The following is a 23424-nucleotide window of genomic DNA, read 5'->3' as shown; positions in this document are numbered from 1 at the left end:
TGCTGCTACAGCCCTGCTCAGACATTCATTTATTCAGAATATAGCTTGAAAAAATACTTCTGGAGCTGTTGTTAAGACTGTGTAGTGCAGTTTTGCCAGTGTTGGCTTATGCTTTTGGTCTGGTAGCTGACATGGGGCAGATTTCCTCATTCTCCTTTCCCTCTTGGTACACCCTGGACTATGGCACACGAACAGTAGCAACCAAAATATTACAGTTTAATTAGTGAGAGTAGAGACTCACATTTTGGACCTTGACGTTGTTCCAAATGGAGCCAGAGCTGCTGCAGGTCACACACACTGTAAGACTCTCCCTACAGCCTCCCTGGGGGGCTTCAGAGGCTCTCCCCTCTGTCCTGTACTGCCAAGAGCTTTCCTGGCTACCACAGCTTTTTCACATGGCCTCTCCATTACATTCCTGCAGAGCAGCCCATCCAAGTGAGTGAAGTACAACCTGTAATCCTTTTGTTCCCTGGAGTACCATAACATCACAAGCAGGAGAAAGTGTTATCACACCCATTAGCATGGTCTTCTTGGAGTGGCAATTAATTTGACAGGAACTGCAATACCAGCCAAGATAAATAAAAGTAAACAAAAAATTTGTCTATGAAAGCAAAATAAACAGAAGAGTTGAATGTTCTGGAAAAAGAGATGAATAAGAGAAAACCACAGTTTGTACTCATCATCCTGAGGCTGGCCTGCATGCCCTCTCTGTGTATTGCTCAGCTAGCCCAGAAAACCTTTTCTACCTGTCCTGTTGTGCTTCTTGTATGCAAACTCTGCAGCCTTAAATTGTCCTACATGGGAGCAAATGAACATTTCAATATTTATCTTCCTTTTGTGCCCAAAGTCAACATGTTGTTCTGTTCAGATTAAAATCTTCCTTCTTTTCCTCACAGATGAACTCTCTCATTACTGACTTGATTAGGAGGCAGTTTTTTCACTGTGAAATTACTTCTGCTGAAGTGTCACCACACGGTGAGGCAGGACTCCTGTTCTCCTACATGTACATGCACACGTGGCTCATTACAACCTCTGGATTGAGACTGACAAGCAGTAAGTCAAGGATGACTTGGCTGAGAGGAACTGAGCCCCAGCCAAGGTTTTGAGGGCTGCAGTCCTGCATTCATATTCTACATGGACATGAGACTGCTTCAGTTAGGAAGCTACTGAGCTGTTTTAGTCCCAGAATATAAACTTCTCTGAGATAGATGTTTAGTTAGCAGTGGTCCATATACATTGTGTCGTTAGTGGTGGCAACTCAGAGACCACCTGCCACAGACCACTCATTTCTGTTCCCAAGCTGGCATGGGAACTCTTAGAATGGATCTGCCTAAAACAAATTCTCATTTTAGTGTTTATTTTTCAATGAAAGCAGTTCACTGACCCTCTCTGTGGCCACACAGAAAGCTGGCAACACTGATGGGAGGACTGTAGCATAGGAACTTTAGGAGGAAGAGATCTCTGAAGACATACACTCCAACCTCCTGCTCCAACTAGCTGGGCTGTCCCCAACATTTGATCAGGCTGCCCATGACTTTGTTTAGCTATGTCTTGAAAATCTCCAAGGATAGAGATAACTCTGGTGACCAGACCCAGTGCTGGTCCTCTCTCCCAGCTTTTCCTCATATTCATACTGAACCTCCCAAACTTGAGTTTATTGCTCTTGCATCACCTGCTCCTGCTGAGAAGAGCTTGCCTGCACCATCACTGTAGTTACCCTTCAGCTAGCTGTAGACTGCTGTTAGATCTACCCTTCAGCCTCCTTCTCTCCAAACTAAACAATCCCAGATCCCTGAGTTTCTGCTTCTAGAACACGTGCTCCCTCTCTTGATCATCGTAGCCCTCCTCTGCTCCTTCTCCAGTTTCTTGATACCCACCTTGAACCAGGGGCCCAACAGGTATTCCTTCAGTCTGCTTGTCACAGCTGTCCTGATGTTGTCCAGTATGTTGTTTGCCCAGTTGGGAATGAGAGCACATAACTGGCTCATCATCTGTCTGGCATTAACAATAAGGCATGATATCATAATCAGGTCAAGATAGGGCAGCAATATCCACCAATACTTGCACTGATGATGGACCCTTCCCCACAGACTCAGCAGAGTGGTAACGTGGGTGCTTGGTTTGCCAGAAGGCTGCTTTTCAGCCACCTGTGTGTGAAAAGGTACAGCAGCAAACTTGAACTGAGAGAGATCTTGAAGAAAATCCCAACTGCGTTGTGAAGAGGGGCATGATATAAGTCTTCCATCTGACTTACTCTGCAGCTCAGTGTCTCAAAAGCATATGAAGAAGTAGTGTGGGAAGGACCATTGTTTTAAATGAGGCCTGTGTTGCCTGTGGTCTGGAAGTATCTCAGCAGATATGGCTGAGGATGTTAGCTCTGATACCCTGGGAAAGTTCCAGCACAGATAATTGCCTTCTGCCTAATTCATATCTAATAGAATGTCAACACTCAAGTGAATACCCCCAGGGTAGATGAGTGGTGGGAATCAAGGGTGCACAGAAAGAAGACTAAGAAATAGAGATGGAAATACATTGAAAATTTATGTTCGGGGAAGAGCCTTCCTCCCCTGCCCCAGGAAGTCCTGAGTCAATATCCTGTTTCTAGCTGTGCCAGTCTGACTGTATGGAAAGAAATCCTGGGTTGTGCTTTTCAGAGAAGAGTGATGCCATGAATAATTACATTGTGGATGGTGCCATGAGGGATGCTACAATTCTTTCTACACAACTCTTCACAAACCTCATGAAAGAGACTCCTGTATTCTCTCCAGAGCTTGTGGGTGGGTGTTATATGGACCATGGAGTTTTGTTTCTATGTGCTTGCTGTCCCTCCTAGGGAAAAAAGAAGGTACTCTATTTGCCACCAGTGGTGGGAGGGCAGAGATACTGTGAGCACACAACATTGCTGTAATGTGGCTATGGGTGTGAACTCTGCATTACAGAGCTGACAACATTTACATCCTGTGACCATCCAAAAGTTTTCTGCAGAGGAAAAGCAGAATTACTGCTTGGATAGCTGGAGATAGGCATGTCAGAGGGATGAAAAGATCTCCTCTTAGACATGCTAAGCTGATACTTGCTCCTGTATTGCATATTCTTGTACAGTCCTTTCTCCCCACTCATTAAGCAAACTGAAATGGGTTGGTTTTGCTGAAGATCTGCCTTGAAGGACAGAGGGAAAGGTCCTTGCCCTGCCAGAGGCTTGCTCTCTCTGCTCTGCATTCTTATTTTTTCTTAATAAATTGGCAGCCCTGGGGGACTCCCAGTCCCTCTCTGCCAGGTGTTTCACATGGATTTAGTGAAAGATTTGTCAGAGATCCTGCAGTCCCAAATAGGTCAAGGCAGGACAAGAGAACAGTGACAGCTGGTCCATACCGGGTTCCTGTCTTTGCTATTGCCTACTCTGGGTGCTGAACAGAACCACAAAGGGTTGCAGCTTACCTTCACTCATCTTGGTATGAAGAACTGTTGGACATCTCCTCAACTTTCTTGCAGTTCTGACAGCCTTCCCTTGGGGAGGCACCTGACTCCCTGTTGGCCATTCCCTTCCCTAGTTGACAGGAACCCCCTCTCTTTTCCAAAAATGATGTATAAGCTGTGCCTTGGGGATATATCAAACCTTAAATCTGAAAACCAGGTCCTGAAAGTCTCAGCACCATCCCACTGCAAAACAGCCCTTCAGATTAGCCCTCAAGGAGAACTATGTTCTTCCACCCATGCAGCTCTATGGTTCCCTCTCCCAGCTCTCTGTTAGCAGTAAGAGAGCAGCTTCTTGTGAATCCCAGGTGGTGACCCTGAGCTAGCCAACCTCCGCAGAAGACTTGGCCCAGAGACTTGAACTCCTCCTTGAGCCCTGAGAAGAGACCTGCTGCAGTCTGTGCTAGTACAGGAGGAGAAAAATCAGAGTAGGACCTGACTAGATTTTTCCATTTCAATACAAATTGAATAAATTACTCATCCAACCGTGCTTTCTTTGTTGTGAACTTCAGGGATATTCTCACTTAAAATATTTCTGAGCCAAAGACTTATTTAGAGGGTGTGTTATAATTCAGCTAGCAAGCTGGGGCAGCTCTCCCTGGCAAGCTGGAGGTACTGAAAGGATCTTGGCTTCAACAGATGAAGATAATTGGGGAGATGGGATGAAGGAGAAAGAAGAGAGGAGAAAGCACTGGTTTCATCCAGTTATACATACTGAATGTTAAGTAATCACATAACTTGGTACTAATGATTCATCTTAGTGATGCCTTGTTAAAAAGTTCTGGGCTAGCTGAGTCTTGCACCCATGCTCTAGGCTAAAATGGGGACAAAAGCATCTCTGGCTTTGAGAGCTTGTTCACATTGCATAAGGGACTCAGCTCACTTTTCTGGTGGAAGCAGAGACTGACCCTTGGGGGGTGGGAGGGGGAGTGTGGGGCAGGGGAGTTACAGTGGTGGGACAGGACCTCTTGAAATGACAGGGGTGGCCCAATGGTGGTGCAATGTATCTCTGAAATGAGGAGAGACATGTGCTTTTAGGCTGTGGAAAATATAGGGCTTTTCCAGCAGGCTGCTCTTGGCAAAGTGTGCTTTTGAGAACTGTAAATTGCCAGAGAGCACATATGACTTGTGCATGTCTTCCTTCTAGTGACATCAATGAAACAGCCATTTCTTTGGGGGCCAAAGTTGTTTTGCATCAGAAGTCACTGGCCTATTGCCCAGGATTACTGTGTGTTAATCCTGGCTTCTGTTTGATGGAGTTTTTCTTCATCGTCCCTCACAGAAACCTGTTCCTCTGTTTGCAGTCTGTAAGAGGAAGAAGCAGTTTTCTTTGGCTGTTACACTTTGGGTCCATAGTGGGGAGCAAAAGGTGAAATAGGAGCCTTTTCCTTCTTGGTGCAAATGTCAGCCCAGCAAGCACAGCTGAGGAGGGGGTTCTGTGTTATACACACATTGGGTTATCGGTGACAAGCTTAAGTATCGTGTTCTTAGCTCTGAATGTATAGAAAGCCAAACCCTACACAGTCTGGGGCAGAGGAAGGTCAAGAAAACTGAAATCACCAGTTCATTCCTGGAATGGGGATGTCGTAAGAGTCCTGTGACATATCTAAGTATTTCCAAGTATTTTCCAGGCTGAGGGACGTCAGCCTGGCCCCATGTGATGAAGAATTAACTTCTTAGATCCCCTTGCAGAAGAGCCTCTGAGTTGTTCTGTCCGTGATGGAGGTGGGCCTACATTCCAAATGATGAAACCTAGGACCCTGCAAGAGGACTCAGCAAAAAAGTCAGGGACTGCAAGAATGATGGAGATGGGGGTTGTGTTTCCGTAACCCTCACTACCAGGTCTGTATGCTGCTTGGTCGTGTCCCAGCACAAATCTGAACCAAAACAGGTTTGAGTCCTAAGTAAATTTAAATCCAATCAGCCAGGATGCACAACACAGACTTTAGGCAGCAGGTATGTTTTATGCATGCCTGACCCAGCACACACACTATGCCAAAGACAGAGTTAGTGTGTGGTTCACTGCCAATATCAGCCAAGCCAGGTGTGGGCTGCCATCACCTTGTCCTCTCTGTCCTGGCCAGCTTGGCCACATGGCCTGACCTCGTCCCTCTGTTCATTGCTAGATGAGTGTTCCTCCTTCAACTATCTTGGCAGGGAGCACAAGATCACTGGCAGAGGCACAAGGGAGAAGAAAGAGGAGGAAGGAGAAGGACACACGAAACAGACAACATCAGGCAAGGAAATTGTTTACTTGGCTTGGGTGCCATAGCATGATTCTGTACAGGCTTTGAGTCAGATGACATCTGATTTGAGCTAGAGACAGTGTACTACACACTGTACTGGGTCTGATCCAGGACAGAGCTTGCCAGATCAGAGGCAAGCTGTGGAATATATTTCTGCCATCAGTGTCAACTTATGCTGTGCCAGAGCTTTACTTCATGTAGCTACAGCTTCTTTTATTCTGCTACTAAGAGCTCCTTCAAACCCTTGGATGCAAATGGAGAGGATACTGGCTTTCTGCTTACCCAGCTCCATCCTCAAGAACAACAGAACTTTGACAGGCTGGTATGGAAGGAAATACCTGTTCCTTGGCAAAGACAGTAGGCATGTCAAAACCTGTATTTCCACAGCTATCTTCCACCTGATTCATAAACAGCAGGTCTTGATGGGTGCAAACTCATGTGAAATACAAAAGTTGTTCCCTTAGCAAGAGGTGATATCACATGAGCTGTGTTTAGGTTGGAGTAGCTGAAGCAGCTCTAGAGTGATGCCAGGTGTCTTGGCTCAGCAGTGCATTGCTTTCAGAGCAGGAGAGACTTCTTGCTGTCTCTAATCCTGCCACTTGGGGCTGTCACTGCAATGGGATTGTCCTGGAGACTGAGTGATAGAAGCACAGGCAGCAGGTGCTTTGCAGGATCACTTCTGACAGGGCTCTTATGCTGTCTGTGAGACCATGAGCAAGTGACTTAGCTCTCTGTTCAGGTGTCTTCACTAAAGTGTTTAGGACCCAACGTTGTCTCTTTTTATGCATGCATACCATGTTGGCATAACTGGATCTTGTTGCAGTTTTATTTCCCTAGGGATTGTATATGGCAAAGCACTACTAGAGCATCTTTTGAATCCATGGGTTTAATAACAGTGGATCACCTGATGTGAGGAACATTGTAGGGCCTGCAGGGATAGTGCAATCCACAGGCTCCTCAGCTGGGATTCAGCTCGCAAGCTAAGACTCATCAACCATTTAGACGCCATTTGAAGTGCCCTGCAGTGTCTGAAAAATCCTCATGTCACTGTCAAACTTGACACAGGAATTACAGCAAATCTGTAACAGCAGCTTAGCTTAGCACCTTGAAGGGAGCACATGGCAGATCTGAGCCCTGTCTCAACCACTCTGTTCAGGTTCCCATGCCACCCCTGTCATTGTGCTGCTCCACAACTGAACATTTCTCCTCAACTGCAGCCACAAAAACTGATAGGTAAGTCCAGACCCCATTGCTGGGGTGGACAGAATCTGTGCTTCATCTATTTCGCCATTCAGTCCTGGGATGTCTGACAGGAAGAACGTGTCAGTCTTCCTCAAAGTCCCAGCTTCACCTTCACTTTCATCTTTATTTGCATCCTCTTTTGCCTCCACACACGGAGCTGCATGTGTGAATTTTTCACCACTGATGCCAAATCCTTTCCTAACAATGCAACCTTATTCAGACTGCTCCTTCAAAGTGCATATGTGTCTGAAATTAACAGATCACATAGTGGTGGTGCTTCACGCCAGCATTTTCTGAGCTTTTTACCCGCTCTATTTAACTGAACTCCCATGTCTGAGTGAGGCAGGCAAGTGGGAATGAGAGAAGCAGCAATTCTCAGTATCCAGTCTAATCAAAGACAATTCCTGAAAAGCTGCTCCTTGGCCTGATGGCCTGAGCTGTCACCCACAACACAAGCTCTGCTACTGAATCTGCAGTGCTGGGCCAGTCAGTGATCTATCTTTGGTTTGCACTGATCCCATGCCTGATCTGCCTGGCAAGAGGGTCATGATTATAATTTCTAATACTCTGCCCCTGATGACAGCTCCCAAAGTACTGTCATCCCATGAGGCAGTGTGTGACTGCACTGTTGAAGCTCATGTTTTCCTCCAGTGAACATTCTCTTTTGCAAGAGAAATGGGAAAATACACCAATCCCCTTTGCCCAGCACATAATTGTCCACATCCCCAGGATGGAGACAGAAGCTGAACCCACTTCATTATATTTTTCCTCTTCTGCCTTTACACACTTTTTGGTTTTGGTTACATGTCACTAGGAAACAGACCTGGATAGGCTCTACCTTTCCACCAAGGTCACTTTGGGGGGCTTCTCCAGGAGCTACAGAAATCCTGATATATCCTGGTTTTTAGAGCACTTGCTCAGAGCTCCCTACTGTTTGCTGCAGAGTGGCAGCATGAGTTGTCATGGGTACCGGTTAGAAGTCCCAGGGGAGGAACGTGTTTTCCATCCTTGAAGAATTGTGGAGCTAGTGTAAGCTGCAGGGGCATCAGTTAGGACTGCAGGGAAATAATTGTTTTGGACACTGTTTCAAGAGATAATTGTTTTACTTCTCAATTGGTCAAAACTTAAAAATGGAGAAAGTGTTAAAACACTCCTTTGAAGTGAAACTGAATCTCTAGGTCCACAACACATTGTTTTGTATGTTCATCAGTTTGGTCAATTAAGTGAAAGACTAGAAAGAGCCGTCTTTCTACTAGTTGCATTTTTGGCTTGCTCTCATTCAGGCAAAGCCTAGGAGACACTGGATATTTGTGCATTGTGAGCAGGTCTTCCTTGGCATAGTGACTTTGAGAAGGTCCTGTCATGGAGAGGAGGAATATTTCTCCTCTAGTCTCACCGAAGTTCTTCCTGGCAGTATGTCTCTTCTTGTAGCTTCCAAATCTGCCCTAGGGCCTTTCCCAGCAGGAACCACCAGCATGCCACAGCTTTTGTTTTGTGTCACCCACCCTCACACTAAGGTTTTCCATGTATGCAGCAAATGTAATTTTTGTTTTCCTCAAACTGATATATAGATATTTTGAAGTCCTCATTAAGACAATGCAGATAACTGGATCCCAGTCATATTCCTCAATCTTTCACTCTATGTCCATGAAAAGGTTCAAATATAAAGATGGCAAAAACTTTACTGAAAAAGTTAAGTTAGGGAGGACTTTTTGCTCTGATGTGGAACTGTGCTAGTCTCTTAATAACCTTATAATTCCTACTTTACATATCTGCCTTTCTTCTTTCACATTTGTTTTTATTTTCATTCTGTACCTACCTAATTATAATCTACATACATTTCATATCACTAGCACTGGAATTTCCCATGTCTTATCTATACGGCATTATTTTTTATTTACTCATTATACTTCATGATTAAGTTGTTAAGTAAAATCCTTTTAATCTATTTCCATAAAACCTAATGTCTCTGGGGCAGGTTCATTAAAACCTTGTGGTTTCCCAGCCATTTATATCACCCCTATCAGGTATATTTATAATATCCCAGGTTTGAAGATGTGTGGCAGATAGATTAAAGACTGTATTTGGGGCATTTTTTTTTGCATCTATGACACATATATTAAGAAAATTTTCAATGGGACTTATTATTGTTATAAAACTTTATTTTCATATAAAGAGTTTGCAAAGGATCCCAAGATGTCTTGTAGCCTTAGTCGCCTGAGTTCCTGAAACCAGTGACTTTTGGTTGGTCTAGCAGATTGAGGGACTATCTGTGAAAATGAATTGATTATCATACATTTTACTGCTAGGATGATTTTTACGCCAACAACCAGGGTGCTTCTAAGGGAGTGAGAAACCCCCATTCATGTCCTCTCAGACTGAGTAGGGAGGAGCATGGCACCCATGGAACACTTTGATTGTCCCTTGCAAGGTTGCTTATGTTTTTCTTCTCATCTCCCCTACCTGGTTCTTTCCTATCTGCCTAGATGAAGACAAGCAATGTCAAACTCATTTATCTGGTTGCACACACAGCTCTGGACACTGGCCACCAGCAGCTCCCACTGGTTTCTGACCCCCAATGGTTGGTGTAACCACGTGGGAGGCTGCTGTAAGCATCTCCATGGGTGTTCCAAGGCAGACCCCTTGCTCTGGATCCTGGTGGTCAGCACTGCACTCACACACCCAATCTGAGGGGTGGTCCTTGCAGGACCTGAGTTGACATTTCCACATAGTGCTGTGACCTGAGCTGAACCAACTTGTGCTGAGCTGTCACAGGTGTCTTTGCACTGAGTGCTGTGGAGGTTTGCTTGGATCTCTCCCCTTAGCACCCACAGTTTGCTGTTTCTGGGTATTTATCTGATGTTTGCTGTAGTATTTAAACATCCTACAGTATTACAATATGTCAAATGGTTGTTTTGCCTGGGAGATCACCCTGCCTTGGGTGATGGATGTATTTCCTCATGAATGTGCAACAATAGCTTTTGGTTTCTGAAAGTGACTTTTGACTAGAAAATCTGCCCAGATCAACACAGGATTTGAGCAAATGTGCTTTTCTTTGTGCTCTGTGACAAAACCATCTGGGAACACCTTTATTTAATGATGTTTATCAAACAATTAATAATGCTGGATTGGAAAATTATGGAAGAGACAAACATAATTTGGAAAGCAGGGAGCATGTCTCTTGGTGCTGCAGGGCATGGCTTTCTGCTCTCGTCCTTATGCAATGTGTCATGCTTCACAGTAAGTGACTGGAAACAGGAGGCAGAAGCTGGCACAGAAACTGTACAACTCACCTGGCATCATTAGAAATGATGTGTGCTTCACATACAGGAAAAATACTGCAACAGAAAAGAATGGCATCAATGGAGTGAGGTCACACATTACAGAGATGGGGTGCCAAAAAAGGTAATGAGAGTTCAGTCAGTTCCAGATCACTTTGGTTGAAAAAACAGGTGGTAAATGAGGCTGTCTGGATTGTCAGACTTCAAAGACCTCTGGTATAGACAGAACCACTGCATCTGTGCATTGTTTCAAATAAATACCTGTATGCAAATACTTCCCACCCTGGGGGGTATTTCTTGTCTTGCCTTTTGCCTCGAGCCTATTGGTAACACATTTATTTTTCATTTTTATGATTTGGCTGCATCTGCCCAATTCCGGCAAAGGTCTTACTCAGCCATGACAACTACTTTTCATGATAAAATCTTGTTTCCTGCTGGTGGTACTTGATTAATAATTGACTGGATGGGAAGAGAGGGTGGGAAAGCAATAAAGTAATATTTTTAAGAATAAATGCAATCAAGGGCAAAAATTAATCTCTTTACCTATTACACATCTCCTGTTTTGAAGTATCTTACAATCTGTTTCAAAGAAGCTTCCCATTCCAGAGATGCCCAGAAGGGATGAGTGGATAGCCAGAGGGAGGCAGTGGGTGAGTAAAGGACTGAATGAATCTTTGTCCTCCAAAATTCCCCAGATCACCCTAGGTCCTGCAGTCCATGGATGCCTCATATCTCCAGGTTGCCTTTGGCTGGCTCTTTTTCCCCCCAAAAAAATAATTATTTCAAAGGATGTTTGGGAATTCCCATTATTTTCATTGCTTCCTTCACAAATGCCACTGTGATGCAAAAGGCAGCCTTGTGCTTCCCAGGCCTTTTCCACTAACCCCAACCCTCAGGTGTATGGAAGGGGAAGCTCTTTTTATAGAAAACAGCAAATATGGAAGCTATTTAGAAGAGACAGAGACTTTCAGGTATGTTATATTGAGTTGCCAAAGACTTGGGGTCAGGCCATTTTTCAAGGGTCAAGCGCAGTTACTCGAGTGCCCGCTTCCCTGAAACACTCAATTTCTCATCCATTTCAAGGTTCCTAACTACTGCCGTTAATAATAAGTAAAATGTGTGGATATTAATATAGTATTAAAAGACTTACCCTCGTCTCAGACATTTATTGTCTCCTGGCAGCAATGCAGGGCAGCATTAGCTTTATTTTAACAGACCAGTTAGAACTGGTCAATTGATGTGCCTCAGCATCCAGACTGAAAACTCTCTTAGCAAACAAACTCTACTGCTGGCAAATATTAGCTAAGTTGCATGCTGGAGCAAGTCTCTGAAGGGGAGGTTGAAATATGAATGTCTAATAAAGACTGTGAATATCTAATTGGGACTTACTATTTACTTCATCCACTAGTGGACTAGGTAGTTGCTGTTGTCTTGATTGCTTGAAGATGATATTGTTCATTGTTTGTGCCAGAACAGAAAGCACACTAATGTGCATTCAAATCTATCTTCATTCCAGGATGCCTGAAAAGCAGATGGATTCCCTGGCATTAATTTCATTTGAAAAAGTAACTACTAGCCAGACTACCAAAAAAATCATTAGCATTAATGCCATCATTGCCACAAATGGTGTACAATCAAAGGTAAACTGAAATGTCCTTTGCACCCCTTTAAATGTCTTGATCTCTTGAAAAATGAAGTTTCATGATTTGTTAATATTCAGTAATTTGATTTACTTTCACTACAGTGTTGTTGCACATGTGCTGTCAATAACATGCTCATTTTTAGAAAAAAAAAACCCCAACCCAACAAACCCAACACTTTAGCCACAAAATATAACATTTAAACAGCAGTTTTATTGTATTCATATTATTTCCAGCTTTCAGCTTCTCTTCCCTGGTTCCCATATCCTTTTGGGCAGGAGCTCTCCCCTTAAGGGACTGATCTGCCTGGAAGCTTACCCCTTAAGTGCAGGTCCAGCGTTGGCTGGGGACAGGAGGGAGCCCATGGCTGAGAATGGAAGCAAGGATAAGACTCAATGCAGGAACTGGTGGTGGCACAACTCCTGACTGAAGCACTCCAATCAAATCAGCAATAGGTGGGGAGAGACAATAAATCACCTCCCCTCTGGCCTGGGATTGGGTGGTAAAGCAGCGGTGGGAACACACCTGAAGAGAGGGAGCCTTGTGGGCTGTTGGGAAGATCCTAATCAGCAGTGGCAATAAGATTTATACTGACCTCACCTGGGTGGTTTATTTATTTGTGCAATCACTATTGAAACAAATGACTGTTATGGTTTGAAAGGGCTCAGGTTTATTTTATGCTGCCAATATGAGGACCTAAAGAGAGGGTCTTTAGAACTCTGAGGGATCTGGGGCTGAGGGTACAAAACAGAGAGAGTATTGCCTCCCATTTCCTGCCGTACCCTATGAGGTAGCAGGAGGAGCAGGTCCCCTCTCCTTCCTGCTCTTCTTCCTTGCTGCTGTTGTGCTTGGACGTCGTGGAGAGACACTCCTGCTTTGTCTTCAGCTCACCATGTGCTCTGCAGGATCTGAATCCATCAGGTGCTGGGAAGAGCTGTGAAACCCCTCTCATGTGTCTGTGTTGCAGCAAGGGACCCTGTGACAATTACATATGCCATCACTGAGATCTGGTCTTGTATATATATGTAGATACTTGTTCATTTTTCTAGTTTTAACGTCTAACATTTAAGTCTCTCTTCAGGTTTCTATCTGGTTCTTTTTTCTGTCTGCTAATACAGAAAGTGCTTTGCTGGCTTTCCAGCTGCTGAGCTGGGAGCCTTTGTCATGGTGCTGCCATCCCTTTGAGTCACAGTAACAGCGAGGGATGAGGGCTGGCAGCAGCAGTGTGCTTGTCCTGTCCCAGGGCTCTGTCAGCTTTGTCCTTGCCCTGGGTACATGCTGTCCTCTGAATCACTCTCAAGTGATTCATCACAGAAACAGGATGTTCACTGCAGCCCCAGCTGTTCTCATCATTGGAGGGTTTATGCTTAGCTCTGGTCTCACTTCTTTCATAAAGCCATCATTGCCACTCTCCCTTCAGCATCTCCTTCCATTTCAACCACAGTTGTATAAAGTTTTTCCCCAGTGTCTCATACAGAAGCTGTGCTCTCTCAGCTCTTTCTCTAGCTTCCTTTCTTGGTCACACCTTTGCAATTTTTTATTTTTGCCAGAGCTTTCTGACCTGGGTTTTTCAGCTGCAATGTAAACCTCATTCATTAGCTTTATGCTCTGGTGACATATGTTTATATTTGGGCTCTTAGAACAAGAGGAAAAGGCCTCAAGTTGTGCCAGGGGAGGTTTTTGCTTGGATATTAGGAAAAAATTATTCACTGAAAGGGCTGTCAGGCACTGGAAAAGGCTGCCCAGGGAAGTGGTGGAGTCACCATGCCTGGAGGGGTTTAAGAGATGTGTAGTTGTGGTGCTTAGGGACATAGTTTAGTGCTGGACTTGGCAGTGCTGGATTTATGGTTCAGCTTTATGATCCTAAGGTTCTTTTCCAACCTAAACAATTCTGTGAAGCCCACCAGCATTTTCTGCCACAAACTTGTATGACAAATTCACATTTGATTTTTGTCCATTCTCTAGCCTAAGTGGCCATCTTTCTTCTGCTGAACATCTTTCTTTTAAAAATATCCCCTTCTTCTCACCTTCCTGCTAGAGCTGTTTTCAGGTTTGGATTTCTAAATTTTCTCACTTCACAAATTTGTCTCATCTCCCCAACCTCTGCCTCTCTTCCCCGTAGTCTGACTATTGTGTTATCATACTCCTCTGCTTATGGAAACACAGACGTGCTACAGAGGACAGGTGCTTCATGCACACGAGGAAATTAAAGTATAGGAGCCAATTTAGAAGGGATCTACAGAGTGAGCATCTAATCCATCTCTCAGCCCTGGAGCAGAATCCTATCAAGATAAATAATTCCCTAATAAATATTTGTCTATCCTGTTTTTCCAAGCCACCCAGGATGGAGGATCCACGCCTTCCTAGGCAATCAACTTCAATATTATCACTGTTAGAAAATTCCTCCAGTGCCTAATGTAAGCCTCTTGTTACAGTTTTTCCTATCCAGCCCTTGTTTTTGCAGATATATGTGATATGACTGGGTGTCCCCATAGCACTTCTATTGTTTCCAGAGTCTTTCGTAAGTCTTATTTTCCAGGTCTCTTATTGCTTCAGATAGTGGCTCCTCCTTGCTGTGCTTGGTTTCATCTCCAAACTGCACATGAAAAGGCTACAGCTTCACACCCTCCCTCCACAAGAGGAGGGAAACAGGCAAGTTCAGTGTAATTCAGTGGGGCTAGTGCAGTCACGTGACTCAGGGAAAATCCCCCAGGCACTTCAATAATCATCTTAAATGAAAGGACATTAAATCAAAATAACTAGAGACAGCCACATCCACGCATCTCCCAGTCTGTATCTGCAGACCTGCACGCAGTTCAATGGCAGGATCACCCTGATCTGAGTACCCCAGATTGCCAGGGGACAGGCTTTTATTCATTCTGAAGTTTAAGACCAATGAGGAATGAATCTGAGTCCTGGACTGGCTGAACACTTCATTATGATGTATCTGCTGTGACATGAGACAATTTCTGAGCTGGAAAAGAAAATCAAGGTGATGATACTATACTCCTTTGTCTTCTTGTGATACCAGCTGTGTGATTGCACTGATTTCCATTCTCATAATGCTGTGGGGTTAGTTAAGAAGAGGTGCCACTGGGCTACTCAGTGTATTTGGAGAAGTCACAAGAGAACTTTTTCTCTGAAGAGCTTAGTTCCATGTGGAAAAAGCAGACAGTAAGGCAGGAAAGAGAAACAGAAAATCAAAGCAAAAGAGTGAAACATCAGCAAGATCTGTGATTTTTCTCTGTGGATTTGCAGGAAGTCTTTGGCAGAGCCAGGGACTGTGGCTTGCCATTAGCTCAGCACGGGATCTCAGGGCATGGAAAACCTACTCTAACATTACCTAAGTTGTGACCAGGCTGCCTCATAGCCACATCGATGCTTTCTCCTTGCTGGCTCATTTGATTTAAAGAGGCATAGTAGAAGGTTTTCTTAACAACTTCCAAATGTTTTCTATCAAAACCCTCACTCTGGAGGACCCGCTTTGCAGCTCTGACATATTCAACCCCAGGAATCCTTCGACTGAGCCTGCTCCAAGCTGTGCATTGGCATTCATTTTGCAAACAGAAGCTGCAGGCCAGATTGGAGAGGAAGCTCACTGCTTGGTCACTGTCTACTTTGCTGCTGTACTTGGGACATGAGAGCTCCTGGGTCTCTGATGGGAAGTAAGATGGGAAACCAGCCAGCAAAAACTCAGCCACGAGGAAAATTCCTGGCTGGCCCTTGCTACACTTTGCTTCTTTGGGCATAGTGGTGAGAGCACAACAGGGCTGTTCAAATGGTTCCTTCTCTGTCATTTGTATGTATGGCAGAGGCTGAATTTTGTTCAAATAAAGTCTGCACTGGGGACATACCATACAGACCCTAGGCAAGCCAATCTTTCCCCACAGACTGCATACTCTAGAGGGAGAAAGGTAAATAGCATTACTTTTTTGGAGGAAAAGGCAGAACTTGTGCTTCAAATGAAAAATAAACAGTAGTGCTAATGCTCTGCAGTTTCTGTATTATTCAGAGCACTTCCCCAAATGCTGTGTCTCCAAAAAGCCCTCTTTCCCCCTTGCTTTATAAAGCCCTTGTGATGCACTGTGCTGTGTTCAGCAAGACTTGGTAACTGGCTGTGTTTACATTCCAGCAGCATGAAAGTGTCCCTTGGCCTTGGCTTCTTCCTGGCTTTCCTGGATCCAGGTGAATTTTTGGCGGGGACCTGTGGGGCTGGGAGACATGGAAGTGGTCTGGAAATGGGGGCTCTGGGCATGGGTCTGTTCCTGCTGTAGGAAGCCCCTCATATGTGGGGACTGGCACTGCAGAGGGGTGACTGGTCTCAGGGGATCTTCGGTGCTAGGAGCCAGTGTGCAGGTGAAGGTGTAGGCACTGACAATGTGATCCAGCTCTCTAAGCTACTGTAGTGGTCACTGGTCATCTGTTTGGAGCAGGCACAGGAGTGATTCAGGTTACTCTGAAGCAGACAGACCTTTGGTTGGCTGAATTGATCTCTGGCCACCATTTACTGCAAATATAAGGGCTCATTTATTTTGCTCATGTGCAGTGTTGTATGACATTTTAGGCACTTTGTTATCTCAGCTGTCCTTTGACTCTGCTCCAGAAGAGCACTGGTGTCTTGAAGGTCTTGTGTCATACCTGCCACCCATGTAGGTGTTGCAGCCACTTTAAGCTGCCTTAGATGAAACCTGAGGTTAGGGAATCAACATGTGCCCTGGACCTCTTAATCTACCTGCTAGACCCTTGGATCCAGGTGAGTGTGTCAGGGAAGACATATCATTTGTCCTCTCTAAGTAAAAACCTTATTTCTTTCTAAGTGTTTCTTGCTGACTACTTGATACTCTGTTCTGCTTAAGTTATTCCCACAGGCACTTGGTAAAGTGGTTTCCTCTAATGCCTACAAAGAGATAAGCCATTCCCCAGTTTGCACATAGCACAGTCAACACCTGCTGGCAGCCCCCTTGATCCCCAGAGGTTTGGGTGCCCTGCTTGCTGCAAGGAAAGAGGTTTTGGGTCCTGGGAATCCAGGGACACCTTGAATGCCTGCCAGGACAGAGGGGTTTATGGGGTTACATTCAGTAGCATCCTCAGGGAAAACAAACAAATATAATTGTATAGAAGACAACAGAAGCTGGCTGGGTATTGGTGGTTACAATGTAAAATGATGTCCCAAAACGGCTTCCCCACTTGCCCAAATTGTAGTTCGTACTAGGATAAATAATAATAGAAATACTAAAAAACAACCCACAAATTGAGAAATGAAAGAGGAAAAATGGGGGAAGCAGAATCTGAAAAGTGCTGATTAAGTGCTGAAGTGGAACATTGGTGAAAGGGGAAGTGAGATCCCTCATGACTGCTACACAGGAATGCATCCTTCTTTCCCCAGGTACCTCCCTTCAGTGTGAAGTTTGTCATAACATAGGAAAAAGCTGCTCTGGCCCCATGAAAACCTGTAGCGGTGGTGAGGATACCTGCGGCATCATTGTACACGAGGTCTTGATGGGTAGGTGAGACATCCACTGTGGCTGTGTTCCAGGGGGCTGGGGGATGCATATCTTTGCCTACCTCTGTCACAGGCCTTATGGAGGGTCCTTGGATGAGCTGTCCATTTTCCTTTTCAGTGACAGAGCTCCCAGAGATCAGGATGGTCTGGGATGGGACAAGCTCTCTGTTCCTGTATCTTGAGCAGCTGTTTCTTACTCGCAGGGCTTAGTTCTGAATTGTGGAGGGGACGACCTAGGCAGCATACTGATAGGAGATGCTGGCTTATAATTCTGTTAAAGTAGGTAGTTGGGTTGAGAACCTGGACTGTGGTTCACGGGAAGGACCAGGCTTGCCTGTGTCAGGATGCTTGTGGCTGTAATGGGCTGTGTGCTCTGCAGACTACATGAGGAAGGGTGGGCTGTGGGTCAGAGGCACTTGGGTCACCCCATAGGCTCTGTGGCTGGGCACCTCTGCCTAAGGTGGACATTGGCAAAAAGGCCAGCTGCCTGTGAGGGGTTTGCTTTCCTCCTGTCTTTAAGCACAATGTGAAGAAGGAAGAATTCCTCTCTAGTGTCTCAGATGTGATGACACCCTTGCTTCTCTGAGGGAATCACCAGGATCACTGGTGCAGCTTTTGGTGTGGCTTCACTGTCCTGAAGCCCCAGGACAGCTGTTTAGTGGTTGCTGCCATAGGAGGTAATGGGAGGGGAAGGGAGTTACCTTGTGGTTAACCACTTGCTGTTGCCTTCCACTTCATTACAGGGGGGATAACAGTCCCTTCATCCATCAAGTCCTGCGTGCCATCAAGTGTTTGTCAGCTGGGCCCTATCACCGTGAACTATGGGAAGGTAAAAGAAAGGAGCCACATGGCTTGCTGCACTGGCGACGACTGTAGAACGATCTCTGTCTCATGTAAGCTCCCCTTTTTAAGCCCTATCCCCTCTTTGTCTGCCTGACCTGAGGTGAGGCTTTCCAGGCCTAGCTGTCACCTGGCTTAGCTGCACATCAAGTACTGTGTTCAATTCTGGGCTCCTCACTACAGGAAAGACATTGAGTTGCTGGGGAGAGTTCAGAGAAGAGCAACCAAGCTGGTGAAGGTGTTGGAGAACAGGTCCTGTGAGGAGAGGCTGAGGGAACTGGGATTGTTTAGTTTGGAGAAAAGGATGCTGAAGGGACACGTAATAGCTCTCTACAACTACCTGAAAGGAGGTTGTAGAGAGGTGGTTGTTCGCCTCTTCACTCAAGTAAATAACAGTAAGACTAGAGGAAATGGTCTGAAGTTGCACCAGAAGAGGTTTAGACTAAATATTAGGAAGAATTCTTTTACTAAAAGAGTGGTCTTGCTTTCTGGAAGGGGTGGGTGTTGGCAGTTGGACTACATGATCCTGGAAGTCTTTTCCAGAGGTAACAATTCTGTGATTCTCCTTCCCTGACTAAAGTCGATTATGGCCCATCTCTTTCAGTGCCTCCAGAGGACAACAAACCTAATGGATACCAGTGTCCTGCCTGCTACAGTATGGACTCCTTCCAGTGTGGTAAAGAAGTCGTAAACTGCACTGGCTCTGAAACCAAGTGCCTTGACCTTGCCGGCTTTATGAATTCTAGTAACTACCTTTTATTTGGGGGTTTCTCTTATCTTTTTTGTTAAATTGGGGAAACCAGTGTAAGAGAAAGCATCACAGAGAAATAAAAATGGGCAGAAGTGTGAAAGTAAAAGAGAGGAAGAGACACAAAACTGAAAGAGAATATGAACCCCCTCCCTGGGAGTGTTTAAGGCCAGGTTGGATGAGAGTTTGTGCAGCCTGTCTAGTGTGAGGTGTCCCTGCTTGTAGCAGGAAGATTAGAACCTGATGATCTTTAAGGTCCCTTTGAACCTTAACCATTCTGTGATTCTGTGATTCTATGAATTAAGCCAATAAGAGGGCAGGAGTGTTTCCCCCCACCCTCCTTCCCCATAGTTAGCTGTTTTGATTCCTCCTAGCATCATATATCCAAGGTCAAGAGCAGAACTGGAATCCTGAAGCAGTCCTGAAGGATGTAGTAGATCTGCCCAAGAACTAAACCTGCTTGCTTTAGGTAGGAGGCATGAAGATAAATCTGAATATAATCCAATTGCCTACTTAACAGAGACTCAGGTGCAACTTTTACAGAGCCATTGGCTATTTCATGAGGTGTCACTGGCCAGTGGAGACCAGTGGTGCCTTTGCTCCTAGGAAGTTAGGGACCTGTCAGTCCCCATGAAAGCTGCAGCTGAACTGTTGGAGTACCCAAAGATCTTCCCTGTGAGGGAGCTCCACCCTTTGAATAACTGGGGTCACCAACAGCATGTAACGTAGTCCTTCAGAGATGTTTTTCCCACCTCAGTAGCTGTAATTCGAGGTGAGTAGGCAGTAAGCTCCCTGGTCACTCTGCTTTCCTCCCCTCCTGCAGCTTTCATGGCAGTCCCACCCATATTCCAGAGGGCAGGAAAAATAAAGGAAAAATTCAGGACAACAGAGCCTGCTGTAGAAGCAGGTGGAAAAAAAACCGAAACTTGTGTATGGCTATGGAAGAAGTTGATAATATTGCCAGGTGATGATATGATTGCCTGAAGGTCTTTGCTACACACTTTATAGATGTATAGTTCAAACCTTGAGTTAAAGGGTGTTTCTCAGAGACAACATGAAAGAAAAAAAGCAATTTTTAGTCTCAGCTGTGGAAATAGAGTGGTGCAATTAATTCAATGTACCAATGAAATAAAAAATGATCCTAATTTGTCTTCACCTGAGTCACTGTTTGACTCAGGTCTGACAACAATGCTCTCGATCCCCACCCCCTCTCCCACCCAGGTAGGGAAGAAGAGAGAGAAAAAGAGAGAGACTTGGCTGGATTGAAAACTAAACTACACAGCTTCAATTAAACACTAATGAATGATATAAGAGAATATATATACAATTATATAGAGATATGTTCAGATATGGGCAAAAGCCTCTCACCTCCCCCCACCCCCAGCAACTCCCACAGCATCTCCTGAGCTGGAACAGTCCTGAGAAATCCCAGAGCTGCTGCTGGAGAAAGCGGAGAGTGATGAGGGTCAGGAGAGCTCGAGCATAAGGGTCGACGGTGCTGGACAGACGGAGTCCTCTCTGGACGCCAGCCATGGATGGAAGAGAAAGGAAGAAAAAGAAGGAAGGAAGTTGTCTTCTGTGATCTCTGATCTTCCTCTGAGCTTACATAGATATATGGAACGGAATATCTCTGGCCAGTTTTGCTGTCTGTCTAACTCAGCCTCCTATGGGGGGTCATAGATTTCCCTGTCGTATCTGAGCCGGCAGAGTGAAGGTGCGACCTTGAAGACCCAGCAGTTAGAGAAACATTCCTCTCTTATCAGCTTTAGTAAGAACAGAGTGTTGCTAGTTAAAATAAAGGTCACTGAAGGAAAAAAAAATCAGCAAAAGGAAAATTGGCTTAATCCTGGCTCAAACCAGGACAACCTGATTGATTTGCCATTGTAAATAGAGGAGACCTGTGTGATGTGATGAGCTGTGCAGAGGAAGCAGCAGTGTAGGGGAACAAAAGAAGGTGAGGAACTAATGAAGTGCCCTTTTATGTTATTTGTATTTGAGATAAAAATGTCCAGCAGAATATTCCAGACCTCCCTAGCCTGTGCAGCAGAGAAAAATTAGCAGAGAGAGACAAAGGAAAAAACTGGAGCAAGAATATCTGAATGGGTGGTTAGGCATCCAGCAGCTTCTCAGGTCTCTTTCTCAGATAGGTGCTCCAGTGTTGGCAACTGAAGAATTGAGGTTCCAGGCTCTCCCCAGTGGCCATGAGAGCACGGTTTCTCTGCTTTTTTGGCTAAATCCTGTAAGGCCTTAGAGAATGGACTTATGTGAATAAATTTATCAGCCTGTAATGTCTTTGAGACTTATCACACCCATGTTGATTTGGCTGAGAGAGAGTCATCCAGTGCAAATGTCATGAGAGTCAGAGAGAGGAGGAGACTGAACTCATGGCATTCTGTCACATAGCCTTGGTTTCTTCAGGAAGCTGGGTGAGATTTCAACACGAGGATCTTTACACGAGAGAAAGAAAATTATTTTAAAAGGTTTTCAATTTAAAATGTTCACATTTAAAACAAACAAACAAACAAACATTTTTCTTCAGCAGAAAGAAGGACAAACTCTAAACCAAGGTGACCTTGCTACCTGTGCAAATTTTTTCAGGAGATGGGAACAGATAGGAATGGGTTGGTGGGCTTGGAGCTGGCTGGACATAACCAACAGGCAGTTAGTAGGGTGGAAAGGGAAACATTATTGTCTGGGGAGGGAACTGCTACGGTCTCTGATTCTGCTGAAGCATGGCATTTACTACTTTTCCTTTGTAGGTGGAGTGTCTCTGAAAACCGCCATGAAGGGCTGCACCACTGTGTCTGAATGCAGTATTGTAGGAGATGGAAAAAGCAATCTGGGGATGATGGACATGAAGTTAAAGCGGTTCCAATGCACACCAGCTTCTTTGCTTAGAGTGAGTTCTGGCTTTAGCCCTCCAGATGCCTTCTTATTCCCTGTCTTGTCAGGATTCATCTTGGAGAAGGTACTTTTCTGACTCTCTCTAATACTGGCTTAAGCAAAACCCATGACAAAATGCAACAGATATTTGCACCAAATCCTGTTTGTTGTGGTTCTCCTGTTTTGTTTTGTTTTGTTTTCAGATTAGCTCTTCTTTTTTGTGATTTCAAAGAATAAAGACAGTACTTACATTTCTTTTGTTTCCTCATCAATTTAATCTGATTTAAAGCTTCATATGTTGAATTGCAGTTGCTTTTGTGTTACATTCTCTGAACGTTTTTTTCCACACTGGGACCAGTGGAGACTTGTACAAGCTGCCCATACACTGCATAAGTGACAGAAACTCTCAAGATAGCCTTAGAGTCTACATCCACCATTTCAGGATAAGTTATCAGTTTCAAAGCCACTTTTCTAGGCTCTGAAAAGGACTAGAGGTGAGATCTTGAGAGGTTCACTCCATTTGGAGAGGTGATTGGCCCCTTTTTCCTTTGTATCCTATTTGTCCATGGTAGGAGGACCTCCCTCAGCTCAGAGGGCTGCTTGTGGGCGTGGGGCAGCCCTGAAATAGTCTCCATTTCAGAGAAGAGTCAGTGACCATTTGCTACAAGCCAACTACTCTGGGCAAGAACTTTTGTCCTTGTGGTTATTCTTGCCTTACCAGACACCCTGCCATTCTGTCTGAAGTTTTGTGATAATCTGCAAAAAAAATGCTTAGCTTAGGAAGTTTTGATTTCATAACCATGCGGTTTTCTGTGGTGACAGACTTATGGGAGACCAACTAATGGAAAGCTGTAGCCCACCTTCTGCTGGTCAAACTGCACCCATAGCTTACATGCTCTTCCCTTTTCTGCAGTCATCACCACCCTGGCTGTTCTGCTCCAGCTTTGCCTGCTATAATGGGACTCCTCAGGTTGGTCTGTCACAAAAGCACTGAAGAAAACCAACACATTAGGCAGCATCATTGCACTTGGGAGGTCGTATGGACTGTGGACAAAGGGATAAAGCAACAGGAGCTCTGGGAGATGCTGGGGTGTAGAATGTAGGAGGGGTGTTAGCAAACTTCTACATTTCATTAATCATTTGTTCCCAGAGGAGTGGCCCTTTTTTGGAGCAGGCTACAGGACTGTTGAGCAAAGGGTATTGTTCTGTCTATCCTTAATAGCCCTGGCTCACAGGGCAAATGTGCAGTGTTTTGATGTGGAGTTACAGTGATCGAGCACTGCAATTTGATCTCCTAGTTCAATGCTGTGGCAGAAAGCACTACGGAAAGCCTTGGCTGTGGAAATGACTATGCCTACATGTGTATACATGAATATATATGTGATCAGTTTTTAACTTGCAACATGGGGACTGAATGTTCTTTGTAATTTCTGTCTCCTCCAGACTTTCCCTTCTTCCCAAACAGGCTGAAACTTCTTTCTTCCTAATATTTCCATCAAATTATTTGGGAGAGATTTTCACAAAATCTATTATAATAATGGGGTGGGGGCCTGAGAGTGAAAATTAA

At 44.8% G+C, this 23424-nt stretch overlaps 1 protein-coding gene across 1 annotated transcript; it reads left to right on the top strand.

Moving 5' to 3' along the window:
* Nucleotides 1-15960: 15960 nt before the first annotated feature.
* On the top strand, nucleotides 15961-22112 carry LOC127395945 (phospholipase A2 inhibitor gamma subunit B-like). The gene is made up of 5 exons (XM_051643446.1): nucleotides 15961-16068; nucleotides 17270-17386; nucleotides 18130-18279; nucleotides 18831-18971; nucleotides 21734-22112. Exons 1-5 carry the CDS (start codon nucleotides 16020-16022, stop codon nucleotides 21952-21954), a joined length of 678 nt encoding a protein of 225 aa, XP_051499406.1. The 5' UTR covers nucleotides 15961-16019; the 3' UTR covers nucleotides 21955-22112.
* Nucleotides 22113-23424: the final 1312 nt, after the last annotated feature.

The sequence above is a fragment of the Apus apus genome, chromosome Z (genome assembly GCF_020740795.1).
Source record: "Apus apus isolate bApuApu2 chromosome Z, bApuApu2.pri.cur, whole genome shotgun sequence".
In the NCBI taxonomy this organism is placed as follows: domain Eukaryota; kingdom Metazoa; phylum Chordata; class Aves; order Apodiformes; family Apodidae; genus Apus; species Apus apus.
The sequence above is the reverse complement of the archived record's forward strand: the minus strand, read 5'-3'. Positions and strand labels throughout refer to the sequence as shown.